Genomic DNA, 26960 nt, shown 5'->3' with positions numbered 1-26960 from the left:
TGTTACTAATAGAATAAACATTATTTGGATTCAGTTCTTTAACATTTATTAAGCATAGAATTGAGCACAAGATGACACAGATTGGCCATCTGTGTAACCAATGATGGTAGTGAAAATTAGCAGCCAACAGGATTCCTTTCTTCCTATGGGTCATTGGGAACATAAACCTTTTCCTAAAACCCAAAAAATCTCAGATCCTGTTATCCCCATCGCCTTGAATAAGAACATGGCTTTTAGGCCTCCTTCCCTTATTGACAACCTCCAGTCGTATCACAATTTCTCTACCTGGTTTCCAGATGTCTCTGGGAAAGTGGCACAGCTTGCTGACTGTTGTCTAGGGGGTCCACCAAAACCTTTCATTAATTTCATGGGCCCAAGAATATTACGGAAGGTCACACCTTAAAGAGACAATCTGGGAAGTCCAGGGCCTACTCTTCTTGTAGGTTTTCTTTATTGTGGACCCAAGTGGGAGTGGGGGCCGGTTCTTAGGGTCTTTAGTGCTTGACTGTGAATTGCAAGCTGGCTTCCCAGCATCTCCTAGGGAAAAAGCTCGGGCGATCTGGTCCCATAAAAGTTACAGCTTAGAAACCCCACGGACAGTTCTGTTCTGCCCTATAGGGTCACTGGGAGTTGGAATTGACTCAGCAACTGGCGTTGGTGTGTAGGTCCTTAACATTTTCTCTCACCAAAGGATCTGGTGGGTCATGCAGTACTAGATTTGGACTCCAGAGGCAGAAATTGGAAGGAGAAGGAACTTTGCAAATCAAGAAAATAAATACGTATACACGTATTAGACTTCCACTGATAGATAACTAGCACCTTGTTTATCCCTGCCCTTTGGTGATTACTAGGTACTAAGATTCAAAAGACCAGCAAATATACTTTTTTATATTCCTAATATCTAGTCTCTCCATCTCCATATCAGAGCTTTGTACTGTACTCTAGTTAAATATATTCTTTATTGCCCATGATGTTCATTTAGTGTAAAGAAGGACCGTCTTCAAAAAAACTTTTTTATTAAAAGATCGTTTCATTGGGAGCTCTTACAACTTTTACCACAATCCATACATTAATTGTATCTGGCATATTTGTACATATGTTGCCATCATTCTTTTCTAGACATTTACTTTCTATTTGGCCCTTTGTATCAGCTCCTTTTATCCCTCCTCCCACACCCTCTTGACCCTTTGATTATAAATCATTATTTTCATATCTCACACTGACCGCTGTCTCCCTTCCCCCATGGTTTCTGTTCTTCCCCCTGGAGGTGTGTGTGTGTGTGGTTATTTGTCAATCATTGTGATCAGTTTCCCTTCCTCCAGTCCTCTCCCCACCTTACCTCTACCCTTCTGGTATCGCTATTCCTGTACCTGTTTCTGGATTCCGTGTATCGTAAGCTCATATCTCTTATCTGTATCTGTGTACATGCTCCAGTCTAGTCCAAAGTCAGAGGCAGCACTGGGGATATGATAGTGGGGTGTGAGGAAACCTCAAGGAACCAAAGGAATATAGTGTGTTTAATCAGTGCTTTACTGCGCCCTGATTGACTAATCCCTTCCCTGAGACCCCTCTGTGGAGGGATGTCCCATTGTCTACAGATAGGCTTTGGGCCTCTGCCCTGATCCCCTTTTGTTCGCAACAATATGGTTTTGTTTGTTTCTTTGTTATGGGTCTTCTGATGCCTATTACCCGGTCCCAGTGACACCTCATGATCACAGCAGTTGGTGTGCTTCTTCCATGTGGGCTCCTTGCTTCACTGCTGACCAGCGGCTTGTGTCACGGCAAGTCTTTAAGACCCCCGATGCTGTATCTTTTGATAGCCAGGCACCATCTGCTTTCTTCACCACATTTGCTTATGCACTCATTTTGTCTTCAGCAATTGTGCCAGGAGGGTGAGCATCCCAGAATGCCAGTATATTAGTACTAAGTGTGCTTGCATAGAGGGAGGGTATGAGTAGAGGCCCGAAGTCCATCCACTACCTCAGTGTATTGCCATATAAATATATGTACATAGGCCAATACCTCTATTTTTTAAGGATTAATGTACTTACCTATATATACACACCTATGTTTATACCTCTGTCCATAGCTTTATTTCCTAGATCATTCCTCTGTTTCCTTTTACCTTCCTCCTGCCCCACCATCATGCTCGCCCTACTTCCACCTCTTAGTACTTCCTCTCAGCTAGATTGCTGTTGTTACACAACCCCACAATCTCTACATCCTAAAGAAGGGCCATCTTAAAGTAAGGGGCTAAACCTAGGATTTATCTAGTTCATCTGGGGTAGTGATAGTCAAGGAATTACCATTCTATTTTTTTTTATTATAGGAAATGTGAAAGATTAAGAGTTTAAAGCATAGGTTCCCAAATCTGTTTGCCTTCCTACCCCCTTTTAAGGGAATAACAAACAAACAAAAAACCAAACTCAGTGCCCCTTGGCAATTAAAAACTTCTGTACTGTATAGCCCACAATCTATGATAAAGGGTTACAAAGCAAACTCGCTGCCACTGAATCAATTCTGACTCCTAGCAGCGATGAGTCAGAGTATGCTCTGTCGATTCTGACACAGCAAGTAGGTATCTGCTTTTGCAATCTCCTCACTCCCAACCCCTCCCGGATTGTTCCAGCAGAGGGTATTGCCTACTTTGGGAAACACTGGTATAAACCGTAGTATAACAAAGCTCTATGTATTCATCACCATTTACTTTTAAGTGGAGAGATTCTCTTTTCTAAGATTTTTTTTTTTTTTTTGCTGTGACATACTGATTCAATGGGCCTCTTCTTTGCACTGGTCGGATGAATGGCTAATACAATGCACTGTTTTCTGTTGAGTGCATAGCCTGAAGTGATTGGTCTATGATTATCATTTATAATACACCTACTTCTCACTTATTACCTAACATCTATATGTCTTAGATCTGACATTTTACATTTATAATATTTTAAAAATCAGATTATTTTGTGCAAAGACGATGTGTGCATGGCAGTAATGTACACCAAGACGAGAGGCTGTGGGAGTGAAGATCTTATGTGTCAGCTTGATTTTCAGTGGGTTGGCAGCTATGTAATGATACAGACATCTAGTTTGTGATTTGATGTGATCATCCTCCATTTTCACAAAATACAGAGTTTTGCATAATGAGCTGGTCTTTGGAACTTAACTATGGGTGAGGAGTGGGTATATAGGGTAATAGTCTCAGTCTTATACCTCAAAAATCATATTCAATACTGTTATTCTCAGTAACTCTTGTTTTCGGCCTCAAAGCTCTTTTAATTATACATGTTTGTCTTTTACTGAGTTGTTAAACCCCAGCCCTTGAGAATGATCTAACACTGTTAGTAAGATTTGTCTTTTCTGCATGAGTCTTAATCTTTAACCATCAAAGGCAATTTAGGTTAAACATTTTACTAAATTGGAAGAAGTTTGAAGTATTACATAAACCCTTGAAGTATTACATAAAGTTGAAAGTTTTACTTATAAGGATTATGTACAAACCTTTGAACATATAGAAGATAAACTTGAACTTTGTACCATTGAATGCACTTTTAAGCCCCTTTGCAACATCTACGTTTCATTGCAGAATGAATCTTGCTGGTGCTTTACCAGTTAGGTCATAAGATGATGTGCCCAGAGTAACCACCCTTACTTACTACAGGAGAACTTCTACGAATGGGAAGCCATTCATTGCGTTTACGCAAACGAGGTGGCCACCACACTTGCCTTTATTTCTACCCCATAGAAGTTCCTTTGTGCCTCTGGAGCTGAGCACAAGCCGCCATCTTTGTCTTTGAGGCCAAATCTTGTGGAGACAGAGAAACCCTCTCACTTTCATACCCTGATGTGTTCGAGGGTGGTTTTTTCCCAGGACTCTTTGTGGATGTGCATAGAAGCACATCGATTCCTATAATGATAGGAAGAGGCTTCCTTATTATACATTTATTATAGCCTTTTAACCTTATTTTCAAGCATTGATTGGTAGAATTTTTATTCTCCTAGCCAGTGACCACACGAAATATAGTTCTACCTTTAAGCTTAAATAAGGTACAGATTACAGATAAATTTTCACTTTGTAAGATGACAGTAGGCAATTTTGTTAGTTTGAGAAACTCATTTTATTGTTGTCAAGGTACAATACCTCTGCACGGTGAACAAATAAATTACAAATCTGTATTGTTTAAAAAAGTATTGCCATTTTCATAGTTTCCATATACTACTGTACAAGAATCGTGTTTTCCTTTACTTATGTGAACTGTAATCATATCCATTTATTTCATTGAAAACTTTAGCTTTTGTGAAATAATTGAGCAGAACTTCCCGAGTCACCAGTAAAATGAACTCGAAACCCAGTGGTGCTTAGGCTGACCACGAACCTACTCGTGCCACTGTGAATGCGCAGTTCCCAACAGGTGCTCTGTAGGATTGACACCTTGCTTCTAGGTGACTCTTCGGTGTGTGAAAGCAGCTGTTGTCTCACACCCTCTACCTCTCCCAAATCCTCCGTGTTTGCCTGATTTGATTGCTACTATAGTTCTTTAGAAATCACAGAATGCTAGAGCTGAAGACTGGTTAGCACAACCCCCTCCTGTGTGGTTCTCCCTTTTACACGTGGGGGGCGGGGCACGGGGCGGGGGTGGGGGGGAGAACCAAGAGGGCCAGTAACTTGCCCAGGGTAACACCTACATCTCTTGACCCAGTGCTCTAGCCATTCCATCACAGGACAGTCGACAAGAGAGGTGAGTGATGCTGCCTGTTTGTAGGCTGCCAGGTGGCACTTACTGTACATACAGAATAAGGGGAGAAGATAAACCCTGGGGTGGAAGTGAAGTTTCTCCTTGCTGTTCTCTGAGAGCACTGGCAGCCCTGAAGTACGAAGGTAAGTCCTCCTTTAACTATATTTCTTCCTACACACGTATGCAAAACATTGACTTGCATCTACAAAGTAATTGGCTAGTATTTGTACTTTGAAAGTAAAGTGTGCTATTGCTGATCATTTGCTCCCATGCAGCATGCAGCATTCGTGTATCATATTTTCTCCTAACAGTAAAACTTGCTCAAGCCTTAGGTAAAGTGGGCCGGAGGGAGGGTTCCTTCATGTATTTACAACCCAAACTACAAGGAGCCCTGGTGGTTACAGCACTTAGCTGCAAACCACGAGGCTGGCATTTCCAACCCACCAAATGTGCTGTGTGAGAAAGATGTGGTGGGCCCTGGCTGTCTGCTATAAGGACCTAGCACCTTGGGAACCCAGTGGGGGCAATTCTACTCTGTCTACAGGTTCATTATGAGTCAGATTCGACCTGATGGCTGGAGATTTAGTTTCACCCACATTAATAGGTTTCATGCCCATTAGGAAAAGAGTTGGGTTGCTAACAACACGGTCAGCAGTTCAAATCCACTAACTGCTCTGGAGGAGAAAAACAAAGATGTCTGCTCCCATTAAGATTTACCATCTCAGAAACCATATACAGGGTCACTGTGAGTCAAAAGTGGACCCAGTGGCAATGGGAACAGGTTTCACAGGAAATTCCAGTTTGTCTCAAGGGCTGCAGAACGCCTAGACCAGGTCTGCAGTTGTTCAGTTCCTCTTCTGTACACCTTGTCTGAAGTGCTCTCTCCTGGCTGAACGGGTAGCAGGATGGAGCTGTATAGGGGATCCAGTAGCTTCCTTGTCTTGGCGTTGTTTTGGTCTTTAGTGTTTGGTAGAGGTTCAGGGCTCGCTCCTTTTCAGCCCATTTGAGCCTCAGTTTACCAATTACGTTTATCAGTAGCGGCAGGTATAAGCAAATCTAAATTCTGGGATCTGGAGCATTAACTCATTTTAATACATTGTTTTATCATAGTAGACGGTAGAAGCACTTGATTTCCTTCACCGCTGTTCACTAGTCAGAGCTTTTACCTCGTCTCACCACACTCTTTGATACTGTCATTTCATTCTACGGGAAAGCATAACTTACTTTAAACAACTTAAACTCCCCTCCACACTTCTAAGTTCCATACAACATCAAGCTCCAGATGTTTGAAAAACTGCTTGAAATCAAGCAAGTACTCTCCTAAGTTGGGAAATGCAAACCAAATAAATCGGGGTGGCCAAGTAGCTGTCTGCTATTTAATTCTTCTCAATCTGAGACTGCTTCCTTTAAAGCATCATCTCAGAGCTTTATTTCACATGGAATGACCCAGGAGTTGGATAGACTAAAGAGATCTGACAAGACCAGCACGGATTTAGGATGTTGTCGATCTTTGAATTGGCAAGATTTAGTAAAGCTGGCCTAGAAAGTATTATTGTAGATGGAAAGAGGCTGCCGCTGTGGAAACTCCCATCCCACCCCCCAGCCTAGTACTAAATTGGGAAAGGGGAGGAAAATGTTCATGTATGAACGTATTTATTCTTTAAAATCGAAATTGTCAGTGTCAGACTACATACCGAACACTGATATTGGCCATTATAATTTGATGGCCTGAACATGTATGTAAAGGCTCTTTAAGTATTGGTCTGTGTAGTAATTATTTTAGGTGATTAAATAGGTGTTGATGGTAACAGCGACCAGAAGTACATACACATTTCAGATGCTTTAAAGCAATTCTCCCCCCCCACCCCCCCGTGTGGATGGATGGATGTATAGTTCACTGCTGTGGCTGAGTAGCTGCATCGTCAACGTTTTAGAGATCGTATAATCCTGGGCATCTGGAGTTTGGGGTTTGCCTTTGCAAACAGACTTCGCTGAGCAGTCACCCCAGTCCGTCCCACTCGGGAATTCGTCTGTAGTTCCAGGTGAAAGTAATGCCCAACATGCTGCTGGAGCCTCCCGTTACTCATCGCAAAGGAGTGTCTTCTTTCAGAGTCGGAATCATCCGCAGAGTACATTGCAAACGGAAGGTTTCTCTCTCTTAAGACTGCTTGTCCTGGGAAGGCCCATTGTCAGGGCTCTGTCTTACTGGGAGAAGGTCATAATGACCAGGAATATGGCTGTTCTTAGGTAGGCTGTATGGAGTCTGGATATAGCTGGAGTTACGACCACGGCTTTCCTGGACCACATTGACTGTGGGCTCTAAGGAATATAGTGAAAAATGAGTTCAAAGAACAGATTAGCTTTGGTTGCCTCATTGAGGGGAAGGAAGCTTTAGTTAAACTAGCTGGGGAGATAAGTTAGGGGTTGACAAATGTATGACAAATACTGAGGTTGAGACTGAGGGTCAGTAGATCACACAGCTAAGTGACTGTGCTGGTTAAATCCCAACCTCTTGCCACTACCATGAGATTCAGAAATCCTGTGCTTGGGGTCTATTCAGTGAGCCCAGTAACAGAAGATAAACCAGGAAGAGATGGAAGGGGGTGAGTTAGAAACTTGCACATGTCTGTTCTGATTGTGTTCCTGGCTAACCTGGGATTTGTGCCAACAATCAGTTGAAATTGTGTGTGTGTGTGTGTGTGTGTGTGTGTGTGTACTAACCACCCCCCCCCGCCACCCCCAGGGTTTCTGGGCATCTGAGTTTTGAAAGAAGAGCTGCTCTCAGAATCTGATGTCCTGCATGAGAGGAGAGGGCAGTCTTGGGAAAGACCATTCACCTTGCATTGTTTGGAGGACAGCAAAAGAAGGGAGAGTGTGTTTTCCAGACAGGGTGATTGGAAAGGGTCAGGTTTTACTTCAGACGCTGCACTACTGCCCTGATTGTCACTAAGGTACTTATTTGAGACACCTACCAACTTCATATATATTTTTATTAGCTGGCGACAAGGATGGCACATCTGTGTATGGAGACACCCTGTGCACAGGCGACTTCATTTCTACATAGCTGCTTTCTGGAAGCTTGCAGGTGAGGATGGGCGGGTCCTTAATTGTAGCGTAAGGATTTTCGCTGCTATTCAAGGAACAAGTGCTAGAACTGCACACGGATTCTTTCATGTAATCTGCAAAGCAAGAAAGATTTCTTAGGACTAGCAAGGGCATAGGTCTTCATTTAAGCACTAACGTGGGAGACTGCTCTCAGGGTCTTGGAGCAGTAAAAGCCTACGATCATCCCAAGAAGTACTAGATAAATGCATTCACAATTGTTTTCCAAATAGGCAGGGTTTTGGTTTTGGTTTTCCCCCAAAGAAACATCTTTTGGACAGAGTTGGGGGTTGGGGTTGGAAATGGGAATATTTTTGTTTGAGTAGTCAGGTCTAGCACCAGTAAGGCACTAATTCAGGATATTCATAACATGTTTTCATCCCTATTCTTTAATTTGTACAAAATGCCATAAGGATAGTTGATTGCATCCGTGTTATGGGATGAGACCGGACAGATGAAGTGACTTGACTAAGGTCACGCAGCTAGGAAGCGGCAGTGTCAAGACTTGAATCCATGACTGGGGACACCTTTTTCTGTAAGTCTTTTTCAGAGTTATTTTTGATGACCAGACTTCTCTCAGGCTTAGAAACAGGCTGGTGTGTTTTTGTGTAGATGTCAGCAATGTGACTGCCTTTAAGTGGCAAATGCAGGGGGTACCCCTGCCCTCCAGGAGCTAGTGATTGGGGTGGTGCAGCAGGAAGTGCCCGAGGCTCGCACAAAGCCTTGGGAAAGCCCATTTCCTAGTTGTGAGCCTGTGGTGCATCCCCTGGTGTGGCTTACCTCGGTTAGACCTGTAACAGCTGTGTACTCTGTTTAAACCATGAAAACCGTGAAATGTGAATGAGTGGAAGTGATGATGTAACTCGGGCTGTGAGCGGAACATTCAGTGTGGCTGGAGTGGCTGCCACCCCAGAGAGCCCCCTCCCCTACAGTAGGTTGCTGATTGGAAGGACATTTACTCTTCTGGTAATGTAGGCCATTGATGGTTGCTTTAGGTTATTAAGGTAATAGCTCCTCAATCTTAAACCAAAGTATGTTTACCTCATAGTTCCTTTGAATGTTTACAACGCCTGTGATGTAGGGTTCACTTTTCCTCACCTCTTTTAGCCCCACCCCTCGCCCTATATTGCTTATTAGGAAATTGAGCCATAGAGTAAGGAAAAAACTTCCCAGAGCAAGTTCTACAACTTACATGTCCCACTGCTCCCCTTTCAAATAACAGAACATTACTCAGAGTTATCCCCTGACATAAAGTGTAGGTATCTGCTTTTAGAGCCCCCCCCCATTGGTCCAGTACCCCCTGGGGGCAGTATCATCCACTTTTGGAAACACTGATTTTAGAATCAGGCACAGAGCACTTTCTATCACGGTTTTGCCCACAAATAGGTAGAGATGTTGGCCTTTGTCTCAATATGGCTTCTTCAAAGTATATGGCCTTAGTTGGGAGGGAAGAAAAGTCATGCTAGTGAATGAACAGTCCCGACCAGCCCCGGCAAGAGCTAAAGGGAGGCTAGATTGGCCGAGCCGCTCACTGAGGCTCACAGGGGGACAGCGCTGGACCATGACCTGCCCCATACCACAGAAAGTGGCCTCAGTGGGTAGGCTGTTTCTTAGTACAAAAGAGTGGTGGGTAAGCCAAGGAACCCCCAACATGGCCCACCTGCCCCACTTTGTACTGCTTGGAGCTTCTTGTCTGGAAGCGAAGGGCTGGCATTGCTTACATGGGGAGAAACCCTCCTCACACTCCTGCCCTCTGCTTCCAGACACAGCCTTTTCTTGTCGCACTTGGCTTGCTTTGTGTTCGGACTTTTCAGCATCTGGGGAGCGGGCTGGGCAGGAAGGACTGCTACTACTTTAGAAATGAGGAAACCGACACTCTGAAAATTCATGTCAACTCTGCGTTCTCTGATACCCTATTAGACTGCCCAACTCTGCTGCCCAGGGGTCCCTCCTCCCGAGTACCTCTAAATGCAGCTACAGCAGCTACAGCAGCTACAGCAGCAACCCCTTTCCCTCACTTTCCACAGGGAGTACCTTTGAGCTATGGGGCCAAGCCCTCCTGAGAGTGAGAGGGGACAGGCTAAGGCCAGTCAGGGGAGCCTCTCTTCTCCTTTTTATCAGAAATGGCAGGGATACTTTCTTGGGAATATTTTGACTATTTTGCTCTATAGCAGGGGAGAAGTTGAGGGTGGGTGGGATTAGGCAAATGGATGAGGGGGTTGAATTATGGTATCATATGGTGGTTCCTTTCAGTGCTGGGAACTGAAGGGTGGGGAATGGCAACGAGAACCACCACCTTAGGAAGCCCCACTTTCCACCCCCACCCCCCACTCGCTCATGGCCTATACTGAGGGAGCACGGGGCGGGGCAAGAATAACCAGCTGCTCAGACACTTCCTCATCCTTCACTGCCCCACCCTCACCCAGTCCCTGCCCTTGAGAGCATTCTGCCGAGAAAGGGGAAGCAAAAAACCGATACCTAAGCTCTCCAGCAAGTCACTCTTCCAGGAGCCCAGCCCTGTCATTAGCATTAGGGCTGAGTCTAGCTTTTGCTTGGACTGGGTCTTACGTACCAAAGAGCACACACAGCCATGGCTGTCAGAGACTGCCCCATCGCCATGAGGCCAGTTCCAGTTCACTGACTCTGTAGGACAGACGTAACAGGCCTGCCCCCTTTCCCCAGGGAAAAACAGTTGGTGAGTTCAGACGGCAGACCTGTCATTTAGTATCCAAGTGCTTAACCACTGGTCACCAGGGCCCCACTTCAGAGATGGAGGAGACCTCTCTAATCGAAACATTTTCATTTTCTAAAAGAAGCAGTGAGTTCAGAGAAGGGAATTGACTTTCCAAGGCACTCGGAGAGCTGCACCCACTCAGACCTGTAGGCTCACTCGAGCATCTTGTTAGAACCAGCTATTCACTGCTCGGAAAGCCCGCCCATCCAGCCACCAGAACATTCACCTCTTGCTTCCCAGCCATCTCGCTGTTCTCTCTCAGAGACACATGGTAACCTTCTCTTGACAGGGATCAAGGATATGAGGAGGGGGAAGGTTAGAGCTCAGGCTCAGACAGAGCATTTCAGGATGCCAGTGGGCTCTGAACTGCCAGAGAACCCAAGGTTGACAGGAAGGAGAGACTTCGGATATCAAGTATACTGGTGGCAGCAGCAGTGGAATCATTCCAGGCTTCCAGGGGATGGGGATGGTGGGAGACTCCTGTAGCACTTTGAACTGCTTAACACGGAACTGGTAGGGCTTTGTGTTGCAGAATCAATGCGGGAAAGGGGACTGGGGGTGGTAGGTGCCATGGGGGAAACAGTGGTTGTTGCCAGGCAGAGTGGAGTTGGCAAAGCCTAGTAAATGGTTCATTCACCTCCAGCATGACAGTGTAGGGGGAACTGGGTAGGAAGGGACAGTCACTCAATTAAGACTTTTCGAGTGTCAGAGTTGGAAAAGGTCTTAGAGATGTGCGGATGCAGCTGTCTTTTTAGAGGAAGAAACCACGACCCAGCCAGGTTTCTTTCCCACCGAGGTCAGAGCACACGGAGACTCTCAAATCATCTTCTGATTTGGTTTTGGCCCAGAAGGCTAAGGAATTAGTTTCCTTCTTGGTACTAACTAGTTTATAAAATGTATCTTTGGTGGGGTAATTCCATGCCTTGGATTGGTAATTTTGGACTGTGACATAACCATTTTCCTCTCTTGTTCTGATATATTGGTCCCCAACCCCTGCTGGGACATTGCCTGCACATCTTCTCCTTGCTCCCAGATTTAAAGGGTGCTTACAGACACAGTGGAGAGAGAAGCTGGCTGCAGCCTGCAAAGGCGCTCCCTGTGCTCAGGGATCCCACCCAACAGGAAGTAAACGACACTGAAGCCAAGACGCTGCTTCCCTTAGCTCTGCCTTAACACCGAAGGTTGCAAGTCTGAAAGTAGCTTCCCTAATCGTGGTGCACAGGACAACAAAGTACATAGGAAAGTGATGTGCTCATTTATTGAGGTGTCTGGGCCTGTCTCAGTCTCTTCACACTGAGTCATGCACATTTGCAGCTGACAGGGCCCTTGAAGAACTTCCTGTCCAGTCGCCTCACATCTTCAATAAGGAAACTGATGTCTCAGGTCACAGTGATGATGTAACAGCCATCCTTCCTGGTTTTAGCTTTACCCACTGTACCAATTTTTGCTTGTACCCCATTGTTCATGTGGATGGTTCATGAGAAAACTCACAACAAATCAGAATGGTGCTCCCGAGAGAGCCGAGAACTTAGAGGTGGCATCTCTTGTCTTCACAGACAGCTCTCCTGGACCTCGCACAGCCTAACACCTGCTGGTGGAGACTTCTCGTTCCTGCTTTCTGGTATTGAACACCACACTTAACAACCACCCCACCCCTCACTCACCCACTTCCCCAAGGATGGCAGACAGCTAGCTCATGTGGAAACGCTGTGTCAGTGACCTGGTGCACTCATCACAAATGCAGACACCAGGACCCGGCTCTAGGTCTGCTGCAGAGTCCCGGGAAGATGGGATCTGAAGCCTCTCTATTTGTACTAAGCTTCCCAGCTGATTCTGGTGCACGGCCAAGTTTAGGATATCCATTTGGGACCTTTGCTTTTGGTCATATTTCTTTCAGCTTGCCTGAGACTGTTTTAAATAGACCCTAGAGACAAAAAGACAACCCCATTACATTTGTACAACCCTTTACAATACGTAAAACACACCCCCTATGTGGTTTAGTGGACAAGCAAAAGAAACTTGGGCTAGCCACCAGTATGCCATTTACAGATGAGGAAGATCGAGCCCTGGAGAGCTCACAGTCTTGGGTCCAGTAAGTGATGGAGTTGGAATATAAACCCAGGTTTGTGTGGTTCCAAAGCTGTCTATGTAGTCTGTCATTGAGTCTCAGGGCCTAAGCCCAAGGATAAGGCCTGACCTTCACCTGTCGACTCATTAGAGGGATGCCGGTGGGCACCCTCCATATACATGGCTTCCTTGAGACAGTATCAACACTATACATAATCTCGTTTTTTTGGCCTCAGAAAGCCAGCAGGTGGCACAAAGACACCCCAGCACAATGACAGGAGGCCTCGGGGCCGGGTAGACTAACTTTATTTCAGATTTTATAATCAATTTAACTTGTGCTAATTGGTTGGGTAATAATGTTCTACATTTCCAAAGACATTTAGTTGGCATCTATTAAAAAAAAAAGCCCCATAAGCTACAACTTCATCACTGTTACGATGTGCCCAGCTCTTGGGGATAGCTCCCAACAGCTCCAGGTGATCTTTCATCCTTTTTATTTTCATTTTGGGGGTGGGGAAGACTATGGAGGGAGATGGCAGGATCCCACTCTGTACCTTAATAAACCCTCTCTAATGGGATTTCAGGATCGGATACTCTACCTTTGAATCCTTTGTCCATAATGTATGTGTTCTGACGTCTGTCCATTCCACAAGCCCCTGCAGAGAAACGATACAAGGAAAGAATAATAGGGGCTGAACGAAGTTCACATAGACAGCCTGTGTCCTTGATTTTCTTTTTCCACTACCCTGAAAGGAACGTTATTTATTGCTACAGTGTTGTGCTGATTCTAGTCTACTCTAGATCTAGAGTCAGCTTGAAGAGGGATTCTTAAAGGGCCCCTAAACATTCACAGCGAACCCAGCACCATGGCAGATTTGACTCCTGCTATTCACCTGGAAGTCCTGAGGGCAGTGTCTTCCAGGAGGATGCATATGACACATCTGATGCCACCTGCAGTCACTGTAGGAGAAGTTCTAGGCTCCAAAGGCATAGACTGAGAAGTCAGAACTAGTCTGTAGCTTGGGGCAGGGGGAGGGATTGAGGAGGGGCGTGGAGACACGGATTTGCTCACTTCTCAAAGCTCCGGCCTTGCCTCGCCTCTCCTCTCCTCTCCCCGGTCGGGCTCAGCTGAAGGAGGGCAGCCTGCTATGGCTGTCAGTCATTTCTATAGGGTGTAGACTCACTCCCATCCACAGGCTGCTTTCAGTCTCCCCACTGTATGAATGAACCATTTGCACATACTTGAGACTTAATTGTTGACAAGTGTTCTTAATGTCCTTTAGCCCCCAGTTTTATTCTCCCTTTGGCTGTCAGTTTATGCTATGATCCTCTGTGCATAGCTAGAGGCGGGTCACAAAGCTTCGAGAAGCAAACTCGGGCTCTGCTGCTGGTGATCCTGCGAAAGACATCGCCTGGCATTTCTAGAATGGGGCAGGACTCAAGAGTCAGAGCCATTGTGATTCAGCTTTTCAGAGGGGACACATTCCAGGATAGGTGTGCAGAGTGCTCATGAAAATACAGTGGGTTCCACTGACTTGCCCCAAGGTTTCTGACACTGAAGGCCAAAGCCAGTGCTGTTGAAGTACCCCGCACACCCCAGCGCATTGGGCCCAAGTTGAAGTCTGGCAAATTGAATTAGTCTGGCCTTTCCTCCGCATGTCACTGAGGGATATAGCTGAATCAGGTCCAAGTTCCCAGCTCTGACATTTTTAAAGGCCTGTGGGTACCTGTGGCCTTCAGAAACCATAGCTGCAACAAACCATACCCCTGGTACCTGTTCAGCACTTTCTACCAGACAGGGCTCCCTGAGGGAGGGAGGGAGGGAGGGAGGCAGGCAACATGGTTAACTTCTCTCCATTTTTACAGAACAGGAAACGGAGGCCCAAAGAGGGTCCCAGACCACATTAGCTAATGAGAAGTTGAACTGTGACCAGAGCCCAGAGCTCTCCAAGTATTCACACTGGTCACTAGCCTACCTGCATGTAAGCCAAAAAATGACAGTATGTGGTGACTCCAGCTACCAAGGTTGAAGAATTAGAGGATCGTCCATGTGGGAAGAGATACAGAGTAGTGTTCCTGTGGTTGGGGGTGGGGGTGGGGGGCTGTTAATCGATTCTGCCCAGGGGATCCAGAGCCAACAAGATAGCTTCCTGGGCAGAGGATCCGAATCCTTATAGCCTCTGCCTGCTCAAAGGGCAGATGAGTTCAGAACCTTACCTTTCCTAGTGCTCCTGGACCCAGGAACCTGCAAGGGCCGACAGAACTGCATTTCCCTTGAGCCCTGGAGACCAACTAGAGGCTGAGCTTAGGCCAAGAGCTACCCAGTTACGCTAAGGCTCTACCCCACAGTGCCCTAGGGACCACCTACAGGGATGCCACAACCCTGTTCATTGCTTGTAGTCACTCTGGCACCACCTCTGTAGCTGCTACCCACATCCTCCACTGACTGCCAGTCTTCCAGTCGCCAGGTTGGAGTCGGACACAGGAGCAGGGGATGCTGACCAGGAAGCCACATGTGGAGCTCTAGCCTCTCCACATCCCTGCTGGACAGCCCCCACTCCATCCCCAAGCTGGAAGAGCTGGACCTGGGCCCTGGGGGATCTGGAGTCTCTCTTTAGTCAAAGAGCCAACTCACCAAAGGGGCCAAAGTCCAGAGAACCCCCCAAGTGTTCCCATCCCCAGGTGGTTTCTCAGTGGTTTGGGGTAGTGGCCTGGGAAGAGTGTGACTTAAGCGTCCCTTCTCTCTCATCCGGACACAGTGTGTCTGTGCACACTAACCACAGGGCAGCAGGAGTATTGGGAGGACCCAGGCCATCTTCCTTCAGGGAGGTGACTGGGCTTAGAGACTAAGCATGTGGGGAGGGGCTCAAGAGGAAGAGCTCTGGAAACCCACGCCCGGTGCTGAATGGTTCAGTGTGAGCCTCAGGGCCCCGGGGGGGAAGGGTAGGACTGGGGGTCTGACCTGGTGAGTGTGGCTCAGCGGGACGACTGAGGTGTCTAAGTTCAATGTAGAAGTCCTCGGGCGGGTACCTGGCCTCCAGGGCACTGATCTGGAAATGGGAGTCTAGTGAGAGGAATGACAGGAGGAGCCATTATTCCCAGGGCCCTGATGTGGCAGGGAAGGGGGTGGGCAGGACACAAGGAAATGAGGGTCAAGGCGGGATCACAGCACCCGAAGAGCCGAGGGGATCTGCTAGAACAGAGGGGCCTTTTGCCTGGTTTCTCCACCTCCCGCCCAGAGAGCCTTGGTCAGGAAGGAAGAGGTCCCTTTCCCAGATGGCCAGTGCCTCTTTACCTACACCCAGAATCCCCAGACCCACTCCAGCTACCTCCTTGGGTCATAGCCACCCTTCCCTAATGTAGGATGAAGGGGGCCTTGGGCTGTACTATTAAGAGTTGAAATGGGGAGATACTGCTATGAACCCGAAGCCCTCTCATTATGGGAGAAGGGGCCCGGGGTGGGGCATGAGATCACTACTGACCTAACACGTTCACAAAGCTGTAGGGGGTCCAGCCTGCTGTGTCTCTGTCAAGGGACTTGTTACTGAGCTGTTTGGAAAGCAGGAGAGGGTTAATACTTGGTGCCCCTGGCTACCCCTCCCCAGCTTCGGTGTCCCCTCCCCATAATGATCCTTGCTCACCTAGATGCTAGACCACTGAGGGAAAGGCCAGGTGCTTCGTGATAAGCCACCATGGTATGGCTGAAGCCAGTGGGAACAGAGGATCCCCCCTCCAAGCTGACTGGCTGTAGTTGTAGGGTTCTCAGGGCTTGGTAAGGGGTGGAGGTGGGACAGGCCTCCCAAGAGCCATTAAGTGCCCTGAGCCCAGCTGAGGGACTGAGCAGCAGGAGTGGGGCTCTGGCATCTCAGCTGCAGCCTGTCACCTCTGCAACCTGACCTATGTGGAATGTGCATGTGATCCTGGGAGAGCGATAGGTCTGGGTGTGCCTTTGGGCCTAAGGTGAAGTCCTCTTCCTCAATCCTCACAGCTGCCCTTCATCAGAGGCGAGGCTGGCTCTCATTTCACAGATGGGGATGGGTCCTGCCTTCTAGGTTTTGCTCGTTGTCACACAAGGAGTCAGTGGCAGAGCTGGGTCTTGAACTCATCTTGGCTCCCAGACCTGTCTTTATCTGTCCTAACAGCTGCCTCTGCCTGCCTTTGCTAAATGCCCTGACCGCCAGACTGAGCGGCCCCCACTACACTACACTACACCGCAGTCGCTCAGACCCCCACTGAAAGAGGCCCTGGGCAGCGGAGCATGGACTCTTTGCCTCCTCTCTGGCACCCGGGCCTCTGGCCTGCTGCAGCTCCGAGAATGGGACGCCAGTGCAAGAGCCACCTGCTGGGGAACTCCAGACTTCCTGGCTTCTGCTTCCACTGCCACTCTTTGGATGAGCGGGAATGGGCCTACACTGGAAAGCTAGCCTCAAGGGGCCTTGCAGAAAACGTGCCCCGTTAGACAGGGAGGCTGCAGGAGTGACCTGACGGGACCCATGCCGTTGTGGGGCTCAGGCTGCCGTGTCACCGTGTGTGGCTGACTGCATGGCCTGCGGGCTGGTGGACAGCTGGAGTCCCAGAGCTCTGGAACAGAGGCGTATGCTACAGGAAGCTGGGAGCCCTGGGTGGCCCGTCCAGTGTGTGGACCGGTGCACAGATGGCTGCGGAGGGGTGTGGCAGGAGCCCACATGGGCGTGGCTTCCTGGAGGCTTCTCTTCATTTCTGCGTCTCCCACTGTGCCCAGCAGGAGTTCTGGCACATAGAGGTGGCCTACACGTGTGCCGAGCCATCCTTGTGTGAGGGCATGTCCTACGACGATGTCTTGGCCATCAGTCAGGGTTGCGCTGGGGGCTGTCGGGGGACACCCTCCTGCCATAGAACTTGCGTGCCTTGCTGCCAATGAGAGCATTGTGACAGCTGGTGTTTGGGTTTTGTGTCCCTTGTATTGGATTATAACACATGGTGATGGGCGTGTACGAGTCTATAAGTGGTGTCCTTGGGTAGTTACTCTGTCATGTGACTGTTGCCGTGACTAGGGACAGGTGGGACAGCACTTTGAATACATATGATGTGTTTGCAGTTCATGGCCAGAGTGGCTATTTGGTGTACATGGTTAAATGCAACAAAAAAACCTACGTGTGACTATTACATGACTCAGTGACCAGTTGGATATATACAGGCTGCGGGCGGGGCGTGGGGGCCAGGGGGAGGAGGGCATAGATTATACTGAGCAACATTACAGGCTGTCTCTGGGATGCTGACTGGTTCCATGACACACGGGGTCTCTATGTGATGGTCTGACCTCCCAGCATGTCTTCATGGCCGTGGACCGCAGGACTGTTTCATCTATTGGCATTTAGTTCTACGTCAATCTTCCTTGTTCGTTCCCAGGCAGAGGTGGGGGCTGAATAGGGGGACAGTGAGCGGGGCTGAAGAGTCAGGGGCCCGGTACCTTGGTGGGGCTGTTCCTGTCCAGAGTGCTGGCCTGGCTGGTGGCAGGCCCCCCGCACGCCAGTGCGTGGTAGCTGGAATTGGAAAAGCACTGGGCGTGGCTGCTACTTTGAGACAAATCTGGGAAGAGAACAAGGTGCCACATACCATCACCCCCTGCCCCTGGCATGAAATAACCCAGTGCTAACGCTTGGGCTGGGCAGCTGTAGTGTGCCCTGACCCTAAGCCCCTGGTCCCTATGCTCCACAGACCCCTGTGGAGCTGACCTGTTCCTTCCGTCAGGATGTCGTCCTGCAGCATGCAGAGTGCAGATGAGACATGCCCATGTGGAGGTCGGGCCCGGCAGCTGGAGCATGCCCAGGAAGTGTTGCCTAGACTGGCCCTCACCAGTTCCCCAGGTTCAGATCCCAGCTGTGAGTCCATAAAGAGAACCCCCACTCCTCTTGGCCCTGGGACACAGAGCCTGTCCTCTCCCAGGATTTCAGTCTCCCCACAGAGCCGGGAAATTCTGGAGGACTGGCATGGGAAACGCTCGCCACCTTGGCATTATGTGTTGCCCAGTCAGAAGATAACCCCCAAATCTGTGTGGGCTGGGGATCTCCTCAGAGGATCTCTGCTTCCACTGTAGCCCCAAGGGGCTCTCTGAAGGCAGGGGCTTCAGCAGGTTACCCCTTGATCCTGCAGGAGTCCACACTGAGCAGGGCTGGGCCAAATTGACCTGGGATTTCTAAGCACAACGTGCAGGAGCCAGCTAGAGAGGCGCCATCCCTCAGCTTCACCCAGCCAGGCCCAACTGTCCAGGAAGGGTCTCAGCTCGGAGGGGCTGGAAGGGAGTCACTCTGCAGGCACCTTCAGAGTGCGTGGGTCCTCCTAGTCAGGTAATAGTCAAGCAAAAATCCTTACTTACATCCAAGGCAGTAGTCCAGTTGCAGGGGAAGGGGGTTTCCAGCCCAGCAGCCCCACCCCAACTCTACTCAGATTTGCAGGTACAATGCCCACTACAGTTGTTACCACACCTATGGACAGACAGGGCATCAGTGGGCCTAGCCAGAGGGGCAGGGACCACACTTTCAAGTCCCACCACTCCCTGGCACTGTGCAAACGTGTCCGGAAATGGGGGCAGAGAAAGCTTCCCTGAGACCTTCAGCAGGAAGACAGAGTTGGAACAGGGCTTGGACACTGGTCCCCAAGGCCTGGCTTATCCCTGAATGAAGGTGCCACTGTGGCCAAAACCCGGTGGGAAATGGAAGGGGGCTCCCAACCAGAGCTGCCCAGAGCTGGGGAACCAGGGGCCCAGGCGATGACCCTCATGGATTCTGTCTGTCTCTACAAGCCGACCTCTACTCTTCATACCATTGGCGTCCAGGGCAATCTGGGCACCAGCCCCACGGGCATGACCACCCACAGGTCAGCCACAAACCCGTGTCCCCAGGGATGTTGTGTGGCCCTTCCTAGGCTGTGGGGTCAGGGAGAGGATCGTGCTGGGGCACCAGCCCTTACCTGAGAGGGAGTAGTCGGTGGTGGTCATCCTCATGGCTGGGGTGTAGGAGACACGTGGGGCCAGGTCTCGGCCCTTCTCCTTCTGCCGCTGCCGGCGCCAAGCAAAGAGGCCCAGCAGCACCATGATGAGGAAGAGCAGGAGGAGGATGCCTGTGACAGCACCCACTGAGTGCCGCTCGGCCCCCAGCGCTGGGCTGATCTTGGTGTAGGGATTCAGCTCCTCCATCATGAGTGCAGCTGTGGGCAGAGGGAGGGGGCTGAGCTTGCGCCAGAGCCCCTCCAGCCCAGCACACGTGAAGGGGCCTAATCCCATCCCTTTGCACCCCTGGGCACTACTGTGCCTTGGCTTCCTCAACTGCCTAGAGGGGAGGGAGCCCCAGCCTCACAGGGAGGGGGAAATGCAATTGTGGGTACCAAGCAAAGGAATGCCTAATGTTGATGGAGTGTTCTATACTAGGGAGCCCTGGTGGCACAGTGTTTATACATTTGGCTGCTAACCATAAGGTCGGTGGTTCAAACCCACCAGTGGCTCTATAGGAGAAAGATGAGACTTTCTAGTCCCATAAACAGTTAACCGTCTCAGAGACCCACAGGGGCAGTTTCTGTCCTGGGTTATAGATGAGAATAGATTTAATAGCAAAGAGGCTTTTTTGTTTTGTTTCTTCTAGGATTGAGTTACAGGTAATAAATAACTCATTTAATCTGCCCCGAAACCCTCTGAAGTCGAGACGGTTTCATTATTTTCCCATTCACAGGTGAAGCAACAGTCGACGAAAGGTTAGATACCTTGCCTGACATCGCACAACCAGTTGGGTCTCTGGAGAGTTAGGAAAACGCTGACTCAGCCGCTCCCCTTGTTTACCAGCTGTGTGACTCAGAGGCCGGGACATGAGGACAGTAAGTCTACCGGGCCTGGGCGTTATTAAAGGGCGATGGCAGCCCTGAAAGCTGAGCACTGTGCCAGTGCAGCCCCCTCAACCCCTCTCCGTTACAGGCAAGGGAACCCATCTCCGGGCAGGTGCCATGCCCAGGAGCGCTTGGCCTCTCCTGGGCTGTGGCTCTGGCTGCCGGGTAAACAACCCTGCCGTATCACCAGAAGCTGGAAGTGCTGCCTCATTGCTGACCATGCAGCCACGGGAATGTCTCGGCTCCTGCTCTGTAAGGAGGGTCATTGAGAAGCCATGTTCATCCTGTATCTCCGAGAACGTGATCCCTCACACATTTGCGGCTCTGTCAGGGCTTTTATGGACACAAAACTACCATTGACTGCCAAGTCCTCTCCTCACCTCATTGTCCGACTGCAAAGCTGGAGCCAAACTTGGCCCCAGAGGGGCCCCGTTACATGTGAAAGTGCCCATCTCCTCTGCCCATTCTGCATGGGGAACGACAGACCCAGCACAGGAAATGGCCTGTCCAAGGATGACCTTGGCAGGTGATGGCTGAACCGGAAGCTGCCAGATCCATGCACTTGGTCAGCTGCTTGCTGCGTGGCTCTGCTGACCCCTGCAAACCACCCAGATGTTTCCAACTGGAATCTTCTCTGGTGTCTTCATTGGGGTCCCTCCCTTCTTCCAGGCAGCCCATCCATAACCTGGGGATGCTGCCACCTGGGCCGTACCTTGGTCACACCTGATGCCTTTGAATCCAGGGCTGCAATAACAGGTGCCCGTGACGTGGTCGCAGGTGGCATTGTTCATACACTCGCATAGTTGCTGACACCCATAGCCAAAGGTTCCGGGGGCACATCCTGTGGAGCGCCAAAGGGAAGGGAGACAGTGGGGCCCCCCTAGCCATGACAGGGGACCCACCACCCCTCCATTCCTTCTGGGCAGAGCGGAGGGACCATTAGCCAGCTCTCCTGCACTCTGAGGGAAGCCTGTTTCCTGTAGTTGCCCCTGTGCTTGGGTCCCATGTTGGGGGCAGGACAGAGGGGTCCAGAGGGGAAGGGCCAGGACCCACCCACTACTGCTTCCTCAAAGCACAGCCCTCTACCCAGTCCTTTGTGCTGGGCCGAGTTGGGGGCCACTGGACCTTCGAAGAAACAGCAAGCACAGCCCCACCCCTCCCTGCCCCTCAGCCCTCGACTCACCCTCCCCCACCTCACCCCAAAGGAGGAAGAAAGAAACTTTGCAACCCCAAGGTAGACATCCTCCCCTGCCCACAGGGGTGAAGCCCAGCCCAAGCCGCCAGCAGGCTTGGGCAACTCACTCTGCTCGCAATGGCGCCCGGTGAAGCCCGTGCGGCAGGTGCACTTGCCGCTGATGTGGTCGCAGCTGGCGCCGTTCTGGCAGTGGCACACGTGCCCACAGTCCTTCCCATAGAACGCTGCTGGGCAGCCTGCGGGCAGAATGCGAGTGGGGACAGTGCAGGGTGGAGGCGGCCGCGGAGGGGCAGCCAGGACTCAATCTGCCTGGGCACCATCCAGGGCACGGGGCGTTCTGCAGGCAAAGGGGGTCTGGGGACCAGAGGCCCCGGCTGTACGGCCACACGCTGCTCCTCCCCACTCAGGGCCCACTGTCCAGGGAGGGTCTGCGCTCGGCCATCACCGGGGTACTCTGAGGCCCTGAGATTCCAGGACTCGGCCCCTCAGCGCCCTGAGACCAGGCAGGCCCCCCGGGCTGCCCTGGAGGTGGGGCTCACTGTCCTACCCTCCCTCGGTTGCAGCCGGGTCGATGCCCGCGGCGGCCAGCAGGCCGCAGCACGGGACTGAGTCGCGTGCGGCCGGAGGCGGGCTTACGCTGCGTGCAGAAGAGTCCGGTCCAGCCAGGGGTGCAGTGGCAGGCCCCGTCCTCTGCGCCGCAGCGCGCCCCGTTGTGGCAGCCGCAGGTGTGGAAGCAGGCGGGGCCCCAGAACCCGGTGGGACAGGCTAGGGGAGAGGGAGTGCCCATCAGACCCAGGATGCCAGAGGCCCCGCGGGGTCTTTCCTAACTTTCAGGGCTTTGCCACACTGTTCCCCGACTTTTTTGGGCCACCCCTTTTCCCAGGTCACCGGGGTTGCATTAAGGCCCAGATACTGACTGCCCTCCACATCTTTGGTGACCAACTACCCTGCCTGGGTGACTGGTTCTGGGCCGTGGTGTGCATGTGATGTGTGTGTGTGTACATGAGGATGGGGATTGGTGTGTGTGTGTACATGAGGATGGGGACTGGGGTGTGTGTGTGTACATGAAGATGGGGATTGGTGTGTGTGTACATGAGGATGGGGACAGGGGTGTGTGTACATGAGGATGGGGATTGGTGTGTGTGTGTGTGTACATGAGGATGGGGATTGGTGTGTGTGTGTGTGTACATGAGGATGGGGATTGGTGTGTGTGTGTGTACATGAGGATGGGGATTGGTGTGTGTGTGTGCATGAGGATGGGGATTGGGGTGTGTGTGTGCATGCATACATGAGGATGGGGACTGGGGTGTGTGTGTGTGTGTGTATGTATGTATACGTGTGCACTGACTGCCGGTGAGGATGGGGATTGGCCCAAGGCTGGGGCTATCCTTGTTCAGCTAGTGAGCTCCTTGGAGATTCGTCAGCCCAGGCCACTGAACTGGGACCATGCTTGGGGTATGACTGGGTCTCACCCAATAGACAAGGTGTTCCACAGGGCAGAGGCTGGTCCCTCTCCCTCAGGTTGGGTGCGTCTTACCTGAACGCTCACTGCCACGCCCTGTCCAAGCTCAGAGTGCCCAGGTCATTCACACGAGCGACTCAGGTGGTGCCCACGCCCTTCCTGAGGCCACTGCCCTGGCCTCACTCAGCTTATACCCCAAACTGCAGCAGGCTAGTCCCCAGTCCTCTCCTCACCCGCACTGAGGGATTGCTCCTCAGTCATCCTACCCGACTATTAATTCCCGGTATTAATAACATTAATGATACAATCAACGATGTCAATATCTTTAATACCAGCAGTTAATAATGCTAATGGTCAACCCTAATAATAATATTAGTCAAAGAGCTAAGTGGGACTCCTACAGACACCCCACCTATAGAGGATTTCAGTCCTAAAGTTTGGGGGCACCAGGGATAGAGGGTTCTGGGCAAGAAAGGGGGTATTTCCAGTGGGTAGCAGCTTACTCTGTGAGCAGTCCATGCCGATCCATCCTGGGAGGCACTGGCAGGAGCCGTCAATGGGGCTGCAGGTCCCGTTGTTGGCACAGGAGCAGAGCTGGGCACAGTCCTGCCCAAAGTGCCCTCCAGCACACACTGTGGACACAGGGAGCCTGGCACTTGCCCTCCCACCTGTGCTCCCCAGGTCCCCCCCCCGTGTACTCCAGCCACAGCCATGCCCACCCTGAGAACCCCATCACCCTTCTCAATTGTCCATCTTGTGCCCACGCTTGGTGGGAGTTCTAGAATGATCCCTTTGGGCAGAGGTGCAGACTGAGACCATCGAGGTAGGCTGACTGGACTTGGGTCTCAGGGACCAGATGTGGTGCAGCAGGAAAGCACACCTCTGGGCTCTCCATCCAGTGCTTCCCGTACCACTTTGCAGCCCTGCCTTGGCTAGCATCTCTGATTGTACGGTGTTTGCGCAACCAGAGGAGAGCGGCAGCCACAGCGTGCTGCTTCTGGGGCTAGACAGAGGATCGGCAATGAACGTCTGCCCCGGCCACCTCTCTCTTCTGTCTCTTCAAATACTGCCTGTTCCTACTTTCCTGGTCCATGTGACCCTCTCCTCTACAGCTTCCCTGGGTCACTGGGATTCCAGTTACGGCCTCTTCTGGAGAAATCCCTCCTTGGTCCCAGGGAGGAATGGTTTTGCACCCATGCTGGGAGCTCCTTCAGGACTAGAGCTGAATGTTAACACCATTCAGAACTGCTCCAGGACTGTCGTGTGCCATTGAGTTGATGCCAAGTCGTGCATCCCTGCCCCCATTGCAGTTCCTAGGCTGTGGCATTAGCCAGAGCAGACTACGGGCCCTTTTGCCTGGGGAGTGTGTGTCATCAGCCTTTCGGTTAGCAGCCAGCCCCTAACCACTGCACCACAAGGGCGCCTTTCTTGAGGACCACACTGAGTCATAGCTGGGCGCCTCCCTCTCACGTGGCCCTAGATTTCATCCTTCACCTGCTTCCCACGGCTAAGCCTCTAGAGCCCAGCTTCTTCCTGCCACGCTTGTGCCCTCTCAGGCCACGCCAGGGGCTCCCCGTTGGCCCAGAATAAAGTCTGGAGCTTTCTTCCCCGGCTTTTTCTCCACTGCCCTTGTCCGGCAGACCACTCGCCACCTTCCACACATAGTGGGGGTCCCATTGCTTTTCCTCATCTCTGGAATTGTTCCAGCTGTCCCCTTCCAGAATTTCTCTCACACTCATGTGCCCCCGAGGAAGTCCTGTCCAGCCCAAAACTCATCTTCAAAGCCGCCTCCCCTGTGAGCCTTCTGTAGAAGACTCCGAGTGGTTTGTTAATACCAAGGCTCTTCTTTCTTTGACACAGTCTCCCTTGTTAGGATCCACACTGGCTGCTAACTACAAGGTCAGCAGTTTGAAACCACCTGCCGCCATTCTGTGGGAGAATGGGCCCTTTTACTCCCGTAAAGAGTTACAGTCTCAGAAACTCACCGGGGGCAGTTCCACCCTGTCCTATAGGTCAGCACTGACTTGATGGCATTGCGTTTGGTTGGCTATGGCTGCTTAGGATACAGGCTTAATGTTCTGGCTGTAGCACACCTGGCTACGGCTCACCTCTGATCCATGGAAAGTGAAAAAAAGTCTGCTCCTTTCTCCTTGCTGGCTGAACTGTGGGTAAGGGGGCCATCGTTCACCAGAGGTCAAAGCCATGTGCCTCAGAGCCCAGCGCAGTGCCTGATGTTCTGTACACACTCAGGAATTATCCCAAAGAGGCCAAAATAGGTCGTAGGAGCTGTGACCTTCCAAAGTGATGCCGATCCGTTTGAGGTGCTCCTAGTGCGACACACTTCCCTCAAAGGCATCCCGGTTCCAGCCAGCCCAAGAAAGGCCTTCCTGCAGGCCTGCTACGGGGAGAGCCCCTGGGATCTCTGAGGCCCTTGGTGGAAGCCCTTGAGAGATCGCGGGAAGGTGTTAATTCTTAAAAAGCATCCAGTTGCCCAGGGCGCTCACGCTTGGGCTGGCACCCTGCCCTTTATGGCGCACTGCCATATCATATCTCTACCCAGAGGATGGGCACTCTTAGGCTCTGCCATGGTCAGGGGTTGGGCAAATAAGAACGACAGGCCCTGCAGTCCAAAGCCTTCCGTTTAGGTCTTAGTTTTGTGTGCTCCATACCTCATATGACACTTACATGTACAGGTACTGCTCAAGCTGCTTCACAAGTGTTAGTTCTTAACCATCTATCTCTCTCTCCGCAATATTGCTCCGTTATTAGCGCTAGAGATGAGAAACGGAGGCACTGAGAGATGCAGTCATTTGCCCAAGGCCACACAGCTTGGAGAGCCTGCCACTTCCCAGCCAAGTCCTTCTGAGTCAACACCCCCCATGGGGCTCAGTCTGTCCTGCTTCCACTTTGAACCCAGATTGATAGCCGGCTTCCCCAACCCCTCCCCCCCACCCCCCTGGCTCCTGACTGCAGGCTGATGAGAAGCAGGAGCAAAACTTTAGCCCCTTCCCTGTTGCTGTCAGGAGGGCCACACAGATCTTGCAGCCTGGGTGTCAGCAGGTGGGCCAGGTGGGGAGCTAGGTTTGGGGACTCATTGCTGGCCCTCTGTGGGATGCCTGGTCTGCTCCACTTACCCACCGCCCTATAGTCAACCCTGCCTTGCTCTACCCATCTTGCCTTTAAAGCCTTTCACACAGGAGCCAAGGCCTTGGCCTTTAAAGCCAAGCCAGATGCACCTACGGAGCTGATAGGATCTACCTCACACATCCCTTGATTGACTTCCAGGCTGAATCAAGCTTGAGGCAAAGAAAAGGGGTGGTGGAGCAGTAGGAGGGTGGGGGAATGGGTGGGGAGTGGTGAAAAGAAAATATCTGGCTATATTTCATCTATGTTTAATGATTCTGCATAAGCAGTGCCTGTGATTTGTAACTCGCTAGAAAGCCGGTCATTAGAAAGTGTCAGTTTAATTTTTTACAAGGTTTGAGACTTAACCAGGGCAGTTGCCATTAATAGCAAACTGTATTAGATCTATCTGTGGAAAATACTCATTAGGCCCGCAGGCAATAAATCCAACCTCACAGACTCAGAGAGGCCCCCCTCGGCCGCGGAGGTCCTAATTTCGGCCTGGCCTATCTGTGTTGATGGCTGGGTCTCCGGTGTTTAATAAGTAAACCTCGGCGAGTCAGGTTATGATTAAACGGTCCTGGGAGGGCTGCCAGCAACCGAACTGTCACATGCTTCCCTTGGGCCCAAACTTCTCATGACCTCAAAGCATCTCAGAAGCAAACTTTCCACTCATTCATATTAACAGAC

The 26960-nt window shown here is 50.8% G+C and overlaps 1 protein-coding gene across 2 annotated transcripts in view; it reads right to left on the bottom strand.

The window, feature by feature from the left end:
• Window positions 1-6891: 6891 nt before the first annotated feature.
• The window catches only part of MEGF11 (multiple EGF like domains 11), a 264875-nt gene continuing 244806 nt past the window's right edge, over window positions 6892-26960 (bottom strand). The window contains exons 15-25 of one of the 2 annotated variants that reach the window (XM_075535527.1): window positions 23651-23779; window positions 22322-22450; window positions 21793-21921; window positions 21203-21331; window positions 19585-19821; window positions 18086-18204; window positions 16119-16185; window positions 15599-15700; window positions 13236-13292; window positions 7706-7912; window positions 6892-7052 (exon numbers count right to left, since the gene is read on the bottom strand). In XM_075535527.1, coding sequence (XP_075391642.1) covers window positions 6892-7052; window positions 7706-7912; window positions 13236-13292; window positions 15599-15700; window positions 16119-16185; window positions 18086-18204; window positions 19585-19821; window positions 21203-21331; window positions 21793-21921; window positions 22322-22450; window positions 23651-23779 — 1466 coding nt within the window. The remainder of the gene's footprint in view (window positions 7053-7705; window positions 7913-13235; window positions 13293-15598; window positions 15701-16118; window positions 16186-18085; window positions 18205-19584; window positions 19822-21202; window positions 21332-21792; window positions 21922-22321; window positions 22451-23650; window positions 23780-26960) is intronic. The other variant, XM_075535528.1, reaches the window with a different exon arrangement.

The sequence above is a fragment of the Tenrec ecaudatus genome, chromosome 17 (genome assembly GCF_050624435.1).
Source record: "Tenrec ecaudatus isolate mTenEca1 chromosome 17, mTenEca1.hap1, whole genome shotgun sequence".
In the NCBI taxonomy this organism is placed as follows: Eukaryota; Metazoa; Chordata; class Mammalia; order Afrosoricida; family Tenrecidae; genus Tenrec; species Tenrec ecaudatus.
Note: the sequence above shows the minus strand (reverse complement) of the source record. Positions and strands in the feature narration are given on the sequence as shown.